The sequence below is a fragment of the Primulina huaijiensis genome, chromosome 15, assembly GCF_012295235.1.
Source record: "Primulina huaijiensis isolate GDHJ02 chromosome 15, ASM1229523v2, whole genome shotgun sequence".
Lineage (NCBI taxonomy): Eukaryota > Viridiplantae > Streptophyta > Magnoliopsida > Lamiales > Gesneriaceae > Primulina > Primulina huaijiensis.
This window is the reverse complement of record NC_133320.1, coordinates 19,338,202-19,349,714: the sequence shown is the minus strand read 5'-3', so window position 1 is coordinate 19,349,714 and position 11,513 is coordinate 19,338,202. Positions and strand designations below refer to the sequence as shown.

Genomic DNA, 11,513 nt, shown 5'->3' with positions numbered 1-11,513 from the left:
ACATGTGAGATAATCATAAGAGTTCTTGTTTTCATTAATTTATTATATATCGTCAGAGAGTTTGTTACGATTGAGTCTTGTAAAAAGGCGAAAAACTCATATTTACATGCTAATTTTATTTAAATTTTAAAAACAATTGAGATAAAAATTAATCGTTTTTACGGTTTGTACGCATCTTTAATAAATTAAATTAAATTAAATAGCAATAGAGTTTACAAGGCTGTTTGTATTATTTGAAGGGGACGTTTGGACTTTGGAAGTGCTCCAGAGACGTATGCAGCAACAAAGGCCACGTTCACGTTCCACGAAATCGAGACACCGCATAAACCGACGACCAATAGACGAGTTCCACGTGGCGCCACGACCCCGGCCCTCCTATGCCGACTACGAACACCGACCTCGCATCAACGTCAAAAATACGGCGTAGCAAAGCCAAATCAAACCTCCAATAATTTGTCAGATTACCGACTGTTTTCGTTTTCGATTGCATCTGGTATTCAATTTGGTTTCATATAGGGAAAGACAATATATTGGTGAATTGGTTGATTTGATTGCGTTGATACGAACAGAATCCCAGCTGCGATGCAAAGGATCGTTGACAATGTTATTTCCGTCACGAAAGAGTGCGTTAAGATTCTGGCTTTTTGTTATTTATTATTATCGTTATTATTTCCATGGTCTGTGAAATGGCGGGAAACGAATTCTTGGGCGATTTTTTCTTGCTGTTTCAAGTGTGTTGATGTTGGTCCATCACCAACTTTTATTTACGTTTATGGTGGAAATGCAGTGGTTATTTTGGGGTCGTTAATTTGGTTTCCTCTATATTGTAACAGCGGATGATAGGGAATTTTTTTGATATATAAATTGTATGAAAATAGTTGTTGATAGGAATGGATCCTCGAGGTTTGTAGAATGACGATGTTCTAAATCCAACTATTAAGAGTATATGGCATAGATTTTGTTATGTTTAGAGGGGAAAAGGTTGGAAAATTCGGTGTGTTTGGAGCATTTTAAGATGCAAGGTAATACGACCAGATCAGATGAATGATTTAGATTTAAAACGTAAAACAAGAGCTATTGAAGTAAATTCAATAATTTTCCATGCATGCATACCTGAAATTACATTTGAAATGTTCTACTTTCCTTGTATGTTAGTTGAGGGGAAAGGAACTGAAAGCAGCATTGAAAGTCATAAAGCTTAGAAATGCTGTCTAAAACCGATTTTAGTGCTCTATTTCTTTGTAATATTTCATGTTCTTTTGTAAGATTAGCTGCTTTATTGAATAGGCTTTTGTTGATGATGTGATGTTGATATATGAGGATTATTGTCAAAATATGCCATCCTTGCTAAGCAAAGTAGAGGTTTTATAAGGTGTTGAAATATGGTGCACTGAAAAAAGGCAGAAGGGGTTGATGTTTTTAAAACCTCCTATTATAACTTAAGCCTGTGTAGATCACCTGGGACAATGATTTTCTGAACTTCCTAAACTTTTAGATGATTTCTTGTTGAGCCACTTGCTCTTCTCTGAAGCAGCTGCGCACTCTCTGTTGAAATCTTTTGCTACTGTTGCAATGTGTAAATGCATTAGATTTTTAATCTCTGTCCCTGTTAATGCACTTTCTTAGGTCTGTCAAGACATTCACTTATGAATCACTCAATAATATTGTGAGGCTGATTAATGGAATGTCAGCATTATTGTTGGCTATTCTGCCTGGAAAGACTTCGATACTTGAAGGCATTCATGGTTGGGAGCTCAGGCCAACTTTTCGCGGACCTCGACTCCCCCGTTGGATGGAGAAGTAAGTATGGACGTGATGGATTCTTTAATATATGCTTTTTTTTTACTAGTTTCGGCACATGTCTTTTGAATGCATTTGTCTCTTACTTTCTCCATGGGAAATTGTAGAAATTATTAATGAATGTGGGAAGAAATTTTAATGAAAAATTAGTATTGTATAATTTTCCTAGAATTTCTTTTTTCCACCAACGGTTTTATTTTGTGATATAGTATATTTAAAATATTTGAATACGTGTTGATAGCTAAAAGGTTTTTTATTTTCTCTGTTGAATATTTATGATAAACATCACCTGTATCTGGTATATTGCTCAGTACAGATTATGGTCTGTGAACTGTGCTGCATGACATTTTGTAATATTGTCCTGATGAATGATTGCAGTGGCGCGTCATCTTTCAATCAATTTATCCACAAACTCTCCATCGATTCTGATACTTCCTCAAGTGTAGATTATTCATCTGGGGGAGAAGATAGCGACATTATTTATCCTAGTTCTCCTTTATCGCAGAGTTCCCGATTCTCAAGGGAAAGCAGTTTCCCCAAGATTGTTGATCGGAGGAGACATTTGGTTAGACTAGTGCTCTCATGGCTTCTGCTCCCCTTGAGAATTCTTTTGGGCATTCCGCAGAATCTTTTTAATTTGGCTTCTCGACGAGCTTCTGAAACCCCTGTTAGAGCCAGAAACAACCGGCCTTTAACAGTGCGTTCTCCTAGGAGGTTTCAAAGCCTCAAGGATCATGTTGTCCAGCGGGCCACTGATCGCAGACGCAGCGTTGTTGAGGTTTGTTTCAAGCGTCTTTGTTTTACTGTTTGAGAACATGTTCTAGCTAGCTGTAGATTCCAAGAGATATAAATATCTTTTGATGTACTCTTAACCTTTTAACTGTTGTGTGAGCATTATGATTCAATGATTCTGCTAGTTAGATGCTTGTTATTGGAATGTGCATGAATAGAGAATTCACTGACCATGAACTTAAGGATGTGCGAAATCTAGAATATCCTGTGAATGAATGTGAGGACTAAGCATCATTCTCATCATGTTTCCCGAACCTAATGTTCAATGTACAAATATAAGGTACATTTGTTGCGCATGTAATTAGAATGGGTTACAACGCCTAGTTACAGGCGTTGTGTAAATGTTTAAGAGACCCCCCCACACCCCCCCACCCCCCCACCGGCGCCGAAATATGAACAAATAAAAGTTTATTTTGCCACCATGACACACCACTTGAGGAGAGAATAAAGTACATCAGAATTTCATTGTAGAGCTGCCTAGTTTCTAAATACATGAATACTGACTTCTGTGTATGTTTTTTAGGATCTCCACCTAGGTACGGAGATCTTCATTGAATCTATATTTGATAATGTTCACAAGGCAGCCCATTGCCTTCTAGCTCCTGTGGACACAATCAGAAGGGTATTTATATGGTTCTCTTCTAGAGGCAGTGGGAGTGAAGATACTTCTGATGATGGATTGGGGATCTCTGTCTCTGCAGCTGTTCTCTCAGATAATGATCCAACTCCCATAGAAAGGAGGACAACTTTTCACAACTCCCTCAATACTGATGCTCGGACATGTCGAGATGTAATAACAGAGCTTGGGTAAGAAGGTTTTGGCTTAAATTTCTTACTTTTCGAGACTCATTTCTTGGATCTGATTTCACAGAAAATAGATATCCTAACAGAACTATATTTTTTTGAATCTGTTTTTGAGTTTATGTAGAAGATTTAATTTAGGAAATTTAGGAATTTCATATGGATTAGTTTTTAGTGATTTTCTTACTTTATTCTCCAGTTAGGCAACAGAAACGCAGGGATTTTCATTGGTTTTTGCGATTCTTAACTGCATTGCCTGAGAGAATGACACAATCTAGATGAACTTGAGGTGGTTTATGAATTATCTTGATGTATGGGTTTATTTTACCCAGAGATGTTGAGAAGAAACAAATTGATCTATTGATCTAAATGTGAAGTCTTGCATCTTTTACATAGCTAAAATCAAGTTAACACAATAGGACTTGAATCTAGTGTCCTTTCTAGCTTGCCCCCCCTTTTCTTCTTAAACTTATCACATTCACTCAAGCTTATATTTCAACTTGTTTTGTGTATTTTATGTTTATCCGTGCACCTAAATAAGCTTTTGTGTGTCTGATCTGTTTCAGGTATCCATATGAAGCAATTCGTGTGGTTACTGCTGATGGTTATGTTCTTCTTTTGGAAAGGATCCCGAGGTATTTGTCGATGTATAAAAGCAGTGTTATTTCATGTTTGGTTGTTGTAATGAAAGTCATGAAGTTGTTTGGTAAAATCGCAATTTGATGCTTGAAAATGGCTGTTGCAGGAAAGATGCTCAAAAAGTAGTCTATCTGCAGCATGGAATATTAGATTCGTCTATGGGGTGAGTGTGTTTTGGATTAGTAGTCGAAAATGGGTGCAGTATGATACTAACGTTATTTTTTCCTCAACTTCTCTATGGACGCGTATACCAACTGTTTTATTATCACTTTACGAGTCATATGTTGGACATTTCTAATTATGTTAATATGATGTGTCCACTATTGAAATTGATCCTTTTGTGTTGACGTTGCCGTTTCTTGAATAGTATCATCTATTTGTTGTAATTGCAATTTTATTATTTAGATCTAGATGTTATAGGGGTGTGGCATTCTTTCTATTTAAATGAGGTCCGAACTCCTGTGGAACTATCTTGGCTCTGAAGTTTTGACCCTTTGTTGCTTTGTTCTATAAAATTCTTTTTGTCATTAAGCCTGCTAATTAATCTAGGTCTGATCATTGTTCAATTGAAGGCGATTGTTTTCATTGTCAATGACTGAAAGCACTGATCTATGGATAAGTTTGATCCAATTCATTCAATAGTTTGAATTATTTTCTTGGATCAAGTCACATATAAATTTTTCTGACATAGATGTTATAAATTTTTCTGACATAGATGTGTCAAAAAGTGCAACAAGTCGCATGCACATCTCATTTTCTGTTTCTATTATCTGTTTGCTGCACTGTGTTTTGGGCAATAAAATTGCTACTGATAAGAGAAAGGTGTATCACTGATTTTTTTGCGAGCTAGGAAGAAAAGACTGAAGTTTTTAGTTACATATGCTTCTTTTAGTTGCAGAACCCCAGACTGAGTTTTTAGGTAGAACTGGTGGAAACATTCTCGGAATTGAAAGTTATGGTGGCTACTTCTTTTGTGGTCGTGAATGAGATCTCTTCTGTCTTTGTTGTCTTCAGAGGGCCATTTACCACTGGTAGTTTTCTTTCACACTAAGAGACTACCAGAAAAGCTTCTTGCTCGTTTAGTTTCTGGTGACCAATTGTTCTGGTGATACGCTTGAGTTTTATTGTTGGAGGAAACTCAATCCTGAAATTTAGTTATTTTTGGTTATGAAGGAACACATTTATTAAGCTTCTGTTTCTCGTATTTTATATGATAATTCTCGCTTCTTACATAACCTTCTTAACCGAAAAATCACTAAATTTGAAGGAACACTTTTATTACTCCTCTCTTTCTGTATTTTATCAGTAGTTCTCGCTTCTCGCTTAACCTTCTACCAGCGTAATGCATTTCATCGTGGTTTATGGAGATGTATCTCCTAGTGCTCCATGTTGAGCACATCAAAGTGCTGTTATATTCTTGCTATTTCTAACTTCTTTGGATGCGCTCTCACGTGAGTTACTTTTCAATAGGTGGGTATCTAATGGGGTGATTGGCTCTCCGGCCTTTGCTGCTTTTGATCAAGGTTTGTACAGCATCCCATCTCAATACCTGTGTTTGCTAATTCCATGATTGAAGATGATCAGCTTGGTCCATGAACTTTTGATTATAGAGTTAACTAATGAATTTCCTTCTTCCATTTCCAGGGTATGATGTTTTTCTGGGAAATTTTCGTGGGTTGGTTTCAAGAGAACATGTCGACAAAAGTATCTCATCGCGACAGTAAGGGCCTGATTTCCCGTTGCTTATAAGAGATTTATTCTCTTTATAATTTTAGAAAAATTTATAAAGAAATGGATGGATTTAAGTTTGATCTCCATCGATTTTGTCATGAAGTCTGCAATTTATTAAAGAAAAGTTCACCATAATAAATCAATATTTATAATGTGACATATATAAAGATTTGTATCGGACCTCCTTTGTCTCTTGAATTCAGCCGTACCCATTGATTGCATTTGATGTAGGTATTGGACGTACTCGATAAATGAGCATGGGATTGAAGATATACCTGCGATGATAGAGAAGATACATGAAATTAAGATCTCAGAATTGAAGTCCCTCGAATCTAATCTAGAGGAAGTAAACAATACCGATCAGCGTTACAAAATTTGTGCAATTTGTCACAGCCTTGGAGGAGCGGGTATTCTAATGTATGTTCTAACACGAAGGATCGAGGAGAAGCCCCATCGACTTTCGAGGCTGATTCTCCTTTCACCAGCAGGCTTTCACCATGACTCTACACTCGTACTCACAGCAATAGAGAGCCTGTTTCTTTTGTTTGCCCCTCTCTTAGCACCTTTCTTTCCAGCTTTCTATATTCCCACTCGATTTTTTCGTATGTTAATGAATAAATTGGCTCGTGACTTCCACAACTTACCTGCTGTTGGGGGATTGGTACAAACGCTAATGAGTTACGTTGTTGGTGGTGACAGTTCGAACTGGGTCGGAGTTTTAGGTTTGCCCCACTATAATATGGATGACATGCCCGGAGTTGCATTTCGAGTGGCGCTTCATCTGGCACAATTGAAACACTCGAGAAAGTTCACAATGTTTGATTACGGTAGCCCTGCCTCCAATATGGATGTTTATGGTTCTTCTGAACCATTGGACTTGGGAGAATGCTATAGGCTTATTGATGTTCCCGTCGATCTTGTTGCAGGCAGGAAAGACAAAGTGGTCAAGCCTTCTATGGTACGAGAACACTTCAGGTTGATGAAAGATGCGGGAGTCGATGTTTCATTTAGTGAGTTCGAGTATGCGCACTTGGACTTCACATTCTCACATCGCGAGGAGCTTTTATCCTATGTTCTGTCCCGGTTGCTGCTCGTGAACCCGAATCCTAATCGAGTGCATCGACAGAAATCTCTGAAAATGCAACGAAAATATGTAAATGGAGAGGAAGGTGTGAAGAAATGAAAATAAGACACCTGAGAGCTGGCTTTTTTTGGATGCTTCAGGGTGTTCTGTATTATATATCCATACAACCATGTATATATGTATAGTCCCTTACAAGGTGGAAACCATGTCGAATTTGCCTCGCATAGTTAGTGAAATGGAGGCCATTGTAAGATACTGCCACTCCATTCTTGGATGGATTCGATGCCAAGATGTTAAGGTTGTGTACTAATTCTCTGGCTATGAATGATTGCTTATTTAAATATAGATAATGTTTGCAATCTTCTTGGACACTATGAATCCCGATTCCACAATTATGTTGATTTTATTTGTAATTCCTGGTAGATTGATGATACGCAATTATATAATTTTTTAAAATTTATTTGAAGGAGGGTATTGTTACTCTCATTCAAATGATTGAATTTTTGTCCAATCATCGTTCAAATTTTACATTTCAGAGGTTCCTCCTGTTTTAGCTCAATGTTTATTTATGTGCCCCTCAATTCAATCTTTACACGCAGAAGTTCTTCAACTCAACTTTCATGTGTGGGAGATCTTTTGTTTAACCTTTTATGTATTGGTTTTCACACGTTAGACTTCCTTAGTTCAACCTTAATGCATGATTTTTCTCTCATTTTTTTGTACTCTATAGTTCAAACATTATGGGAAGATATGTATATATGGTTTTGTTGATAAATGTATTTTGGTAAATATAGGTAATATATGTAGCGTAATTAATTGTATGACCTGATGTAATATGTGCTTTTTGAGTTGTTTTTGAATTAATGTGTCTTTTGGTTGTATAATTTCATCCATAACTAACTTTTACATTTATTCACATGGAAATGTATCTTGTGATGGTTGCATAGGTTGAATTAAACACATTGGTTCATAAGATGACACAAATTTATATATAATTCTAAAGAAATTTTACAAATTTAGTTGTGTTCGACAACTCAATGTTTTTGCCGTATATTATATTGAAGTTTTTGTTGTATCTTGGGGTAATTTGTCATTAAAACTCATTAGAAAACTTATGACATACACAGTCTTTCCTATTTGATGTCATGTAAAAATTTGTGGGAAGACGTGTTATAAAAATATGGAACTATTATACATAAATAAAATATTCAAGAGCAAATCTAAGCCAGAAAATTATTCATCAATAACAAATAATTTTTAACCAATTAAATTAAAGAAGTCTGTAAATTTTTTTTTTTTGTGTTTTCTAGATTATTGTAGAAGTTAATAACTATTACTATATAAATATTAACAAGCATGGACATAAGAAGTTAATATACTACTATATAATTTTTCCTGAAAAAGATTTTATACGTTATAACTTCACATTAGAAAAAGAAAGATGTTTCAAAAATATTGATATGCACGAACAAAAGAAAGAGTCAATTACATATAACAAGGCAGGAAAATGGGTCCGCTTAGTTTGGTTAATCTCAATCATGGGTGGAGATATATGTGGGGCTGGGTTGGACTCCAGTCCCACCTAATTTTTTTTTAAAAAAATAAATATGTTTTATTTTAAAATTTTGGTTGATTAGTCCTAAGGCCAATGTGCTTTTTCTCTCTCTTTCATTTGTCTGATGCGTCATCTCTATTCCTCTCTCTTAAACTATCACTATTTTCATTACTTGAAATGGCCGTAACTTCATCATCGGTTGCCAGTTTTCAAAATCGATTGTAGATTCGGAAAGCCCACGGCATAAGCTTTCTTTTAATACCAAATTTTCGAAGTTTCTTTGTTGTCTTGAAATCAGCCGTCGCCCATCGGTCGCCGTTTTCACCGAAAATCATGAGGAAATCTTAGTGTTAGACTTTTTATAGCGCGTTCTTGTTGTTCTTAGTTATATTTCGAATTTTAAAGGTAATTTCAGATTTTAGTGTTTCGAAATTTGGGTATTTTGGTTTTTTTGAATTTCGATAATTGATATATATTAAATTGTGGATTGTAGGTACTATATTTGAGCCGATTGATGGTATTGATAATTTTTTGGAATTTATTTGAGCATTATTTCGAATTTCCAGATTTTATATTCGGGATTGTCAATTTTTAGTGTATATTATTTATTATTTGCATGTTTATATGCTATAGAAAATATAAATGCGAATTTATGGAATTTTGTAGGAATTTTTGAAAAATTCAGAATTATGTAAATGGGATTTTTGAACTTACAAGGCTGTAAAAATTTTATATTAAATATATTATGCCTTAAGATTGTCAAATTTTAACTTCGGAATTGTTTTGGAATAATTATAAATGTTCGAGGTTTATTGGATTAAAGTAACAATTATTTAATGTTGATAATGTTGATTTGATTCAGTTAGCCATAATAAGTTAAATGAAAGTAATATTTTATGGTGTAGACGGCACCAAGGAGAAAAGAAACTCAAGAATGAAGGAAAAAAAAAACCATCGACTCATTTTTTAAAGAAAAAGAGCAGACATCGGCAAGTCAGGACCATTCTCCATCCAATATTGATATCTCAAATCCCACTTATCAACAGCTTAACAAATCTCATAGAATTGATGTTGATGTGAGTTCTCTTGCACCCGATCCGGCATTACGTACTCCGATATGGAAATATCCTGTTAATCAAATGCATGAAATTAGACGAGCTTATATCAAGATGTGGCCGTATCAACCAATTAAAAAAGAGTGTCCACCGACCAAATTTGGAAGTCAAAATCGACGATTCCAAAATCACTGGTTCAAAAAATTTACTTGTTTAGAGTACTCTCCTTCGAAAGATGCTGCATTTTGTTATCTGTACTTCTTGTTTGAACATAAGCATCCTCGTAATCCTGCATTTGCAATTGATGGATTCAAATATTGGAAGCGAGTTGATGATGGTGATAGATGCATATTTTTTATGCATATAGGATGCAATACTTCACCACATAACAATGCTGTGGAATATCATGATAATTTGATAAATATACCTCGTCATATTGACAAAGTGATAAATGCACAATCATCAGAAGAAAAACAGAAGAACAGACTGCGGTTTACATCAACTATTGAAAGCATTCGATGGCTCACTTTGCAAGCATGAATATTTAGAGGGTATGATGAATCTCCATCTTCTAATAATCGTGGAAATTTTATCGAGATGATAAATTTTATAGGAAAAATGAATAAGAGTATTGGGGACATCGTCTTAGAGAAATCTCCAAAGAATGCAAAGTATACTTCACCAGATATTCAGAAAGATGTCTTGAATATCATTTCCAACCAAGTGAGAGACAAGGTTCGTAAAGAAATTTGGGATGCAAAATACTGCATTTTAGTTGATGAAGTGAGAGATGCATCTAACAAGGAGCAGATGGATATTGTATTAAGATTTGTGGATATTGAAGGCTTTTTACGAGAGCGATTCTTTGCCATTGTACACGTGACAGATACAACTGCTGCAACACTTAAAAAATAAATATCTAATGCACTTGGTCGTTATGACTTGCATATCCACAACATGCGTGGACATGGATATGATGGCGCTATCAATATGCGTGGTTCTTGGAATGGATTGCAGGCTCTTTTCTTGAAAGATTGCTCGTGTGTATATTATGTATATTGTTTTGCTCATCGGCTTCAACTAGCATTAACTGCAGCTGCTGAAAAAGAGGTATCCATTTGGTTATTCTTTTCAAAATTGAATTCCATTTGTAATCTCATCAATGGATATCCTAAACGGCACGGTGAGTTACATTCTGCTCAAAGAATTGAAGTTGCGCATATGATAGCTACTGCTGAACGTGATACAAGTAGATGATGTAATCAAATTGAAAATTTATTACGACCTGGAAAGACTCGTTGGAGTTCTAATTTCAACTCACTTTGTAGCATGATTGATATGTATAGCTCTGTGATTACCGTGTTAGAAAATATGGTGAATGATGGAGCTTCTAATTCCATTCGTGGTGAAGCTAGTGGTGCATTGATTGAGATGAAGTCTTTTGATTTCATATTCATATTACACTTGATGCATAAGATAATGGGGATAACAAATCTGCTTTGTCGAGCATTGCAAGAGAAATCTCTAGATATTTTAAGTGCAATGGATTGTGTTTCAACTACTAAAACTTCGCTTCGTACTTTGAGAGAAGAAGGATTTGATCTCCTACTTAGTCATGTGAAAGAAGTTTGTGTCAAGTATGACATTGAGATACCTCACATGGAAGCTCACTATAAATCTGGTACAGACCGTTCTTGTCAACATAATGATTCAATCACAGTTGAGCACCACTATCGATTTGATGTATTTACAGCTGCAATAGATTTTCAAATTGAAGAGCTTAATAATAGATTCAAGGATGATGCAGTTGAACTTCTTAAACTTAGTTGTGTTTTGGAATCTAAAGAAAACTTTAAGCTTCTTAATGTTGATCATATCTATCGACTTGCTGAGAAATTCTATTATCTTGATTTCGATTCACAATATTTGCATCACTTGATAATGCAATTGGATCACTATAGACTTGATGTTGCTGGCCATGAAAGTTTTCAGAATTTATGAACTATTTCTGAATTATGTCGAAGATTATTTGAGACAAATAAGTCAGGAATCTACG

At 35.3% G+C, this 11,513-nt stretch overlaps 3 protein-coding genes across 4 annotated transcripts; all 3 read left to right on the top strand.

Annotated features, from left to right (window-relative positions):
• The first annotated feature begins 225 nt into the window (after positions 1 to 225).
• LOC140959159 (uncharacterized) lies at positions 226 to 7,218 on the top strand. 2 transcript variants are annotated; one of them, XM_073416955.1, is made up of 10 exons: positions 226 to 493; positions 570 to 623; positions 1,627 to 1,800; positions 2,179 to 2,578; positions 3,116 to 3,399; positions 3,960 to 4,028; positions 4,139 to 4,195; positions 5,503 to 5,555; positions 5,677 to 5,752; positions 5,995 to 7,218. In XM_073416955.1, the coding sequence occupies exons 2-10, from the start codon at positions 583 to 585 to the stop codon at positions 6,944 to 6,946; spliced, it is 2,106 nt and encodes a 701-aa protein (XP_073273056.1). In that variant the 5' UTR covers positions 226 to 493; positions 570 to 582; the 3' UTR covers positions 6,947 to 7,218. The 2 variants fall into 2 exon arrangements, with proteins under 2 accessions (XP_073273056.1, XP_073273055.1); XM_073416954.1 differs by having other exon boundaries at positions 226 to 623.
• A 2,323-nt stretch (positions 7,219 to 9,541) lies between these two features.
• On the top strand, positions 9,542 to 9,997 carry LOC140959383 (uncharacterized). Its single transcript, XM_073417233.1, has one exon. The coding sequence runs from the start codon at positions 9,542 to 9,544 to the stop codon at positions 9,995 to 9,997; it is 456 nt and encodes a 151-aa protein (XP_073273334.1).
• Positions 9,998 to 10,414: 417 nt separating this feature from the next.
• On the top strand, positions 10,415 to 11,458 carry LOC140959382 (uncharacterized). The gene is made up of 2 exons (XM_073417232.1): positions 10,415 to 10,706; positions 10,824 to 11,458. Exons 1-2 carry the CDS (start codon positions 10,415 to 10,417, stop codon positions 11,456 to 11,458), a joined length of 927 nt encoding a protein of 308 aa, XP_073273333.1.
• Positions 11,459 to 11,513: the final 55 nt, after the last annotated feature.

Bases quoted from the DNA above. Each gene is read 5' to 3' on its own strand.
- LOC140959382 (XM_073417232.1), top strand. From the start codon at position 10,415: ATGCGTGGACATGGATATGATGGCGCTATCAATATGCGTGGTTCTTGG. The intron at 10,707-10,823 runs GTAGATGATGTA...TTACCGTGTTAG, and splicing joins TACTGCTGAACGTGATACAA to AAAATATGGTGAATGATGGA.
- LOC140959383 (XM_073417233.1), top strand. From the start codon at position 9,542: ATGCATGAAATTAGACGAGCTTATATCAAGATGTGGCCGTATCAACCA.
- LOC140959159 (XM_073416955.1), top strand. From the start codon at position 583: ATGCAAAGGATCGTTGACAATGTTATTTCCGTCACGAAAGA. The intron at 3,400-3,959 runs GTAAGAAGGTTT...GATCTGTTTCAG, and splicing joins GATGTAATAACAGAGCTTGG to GTATCCATATGAAGCAATTC. The intron at 5,556-5,676 runs GTTTGTACAGCA...TTCCATTTCCAG, and splicing joins CTTTGCTGCTTTTGATCAAG to GGTATGATGTTTTTCTGGGA.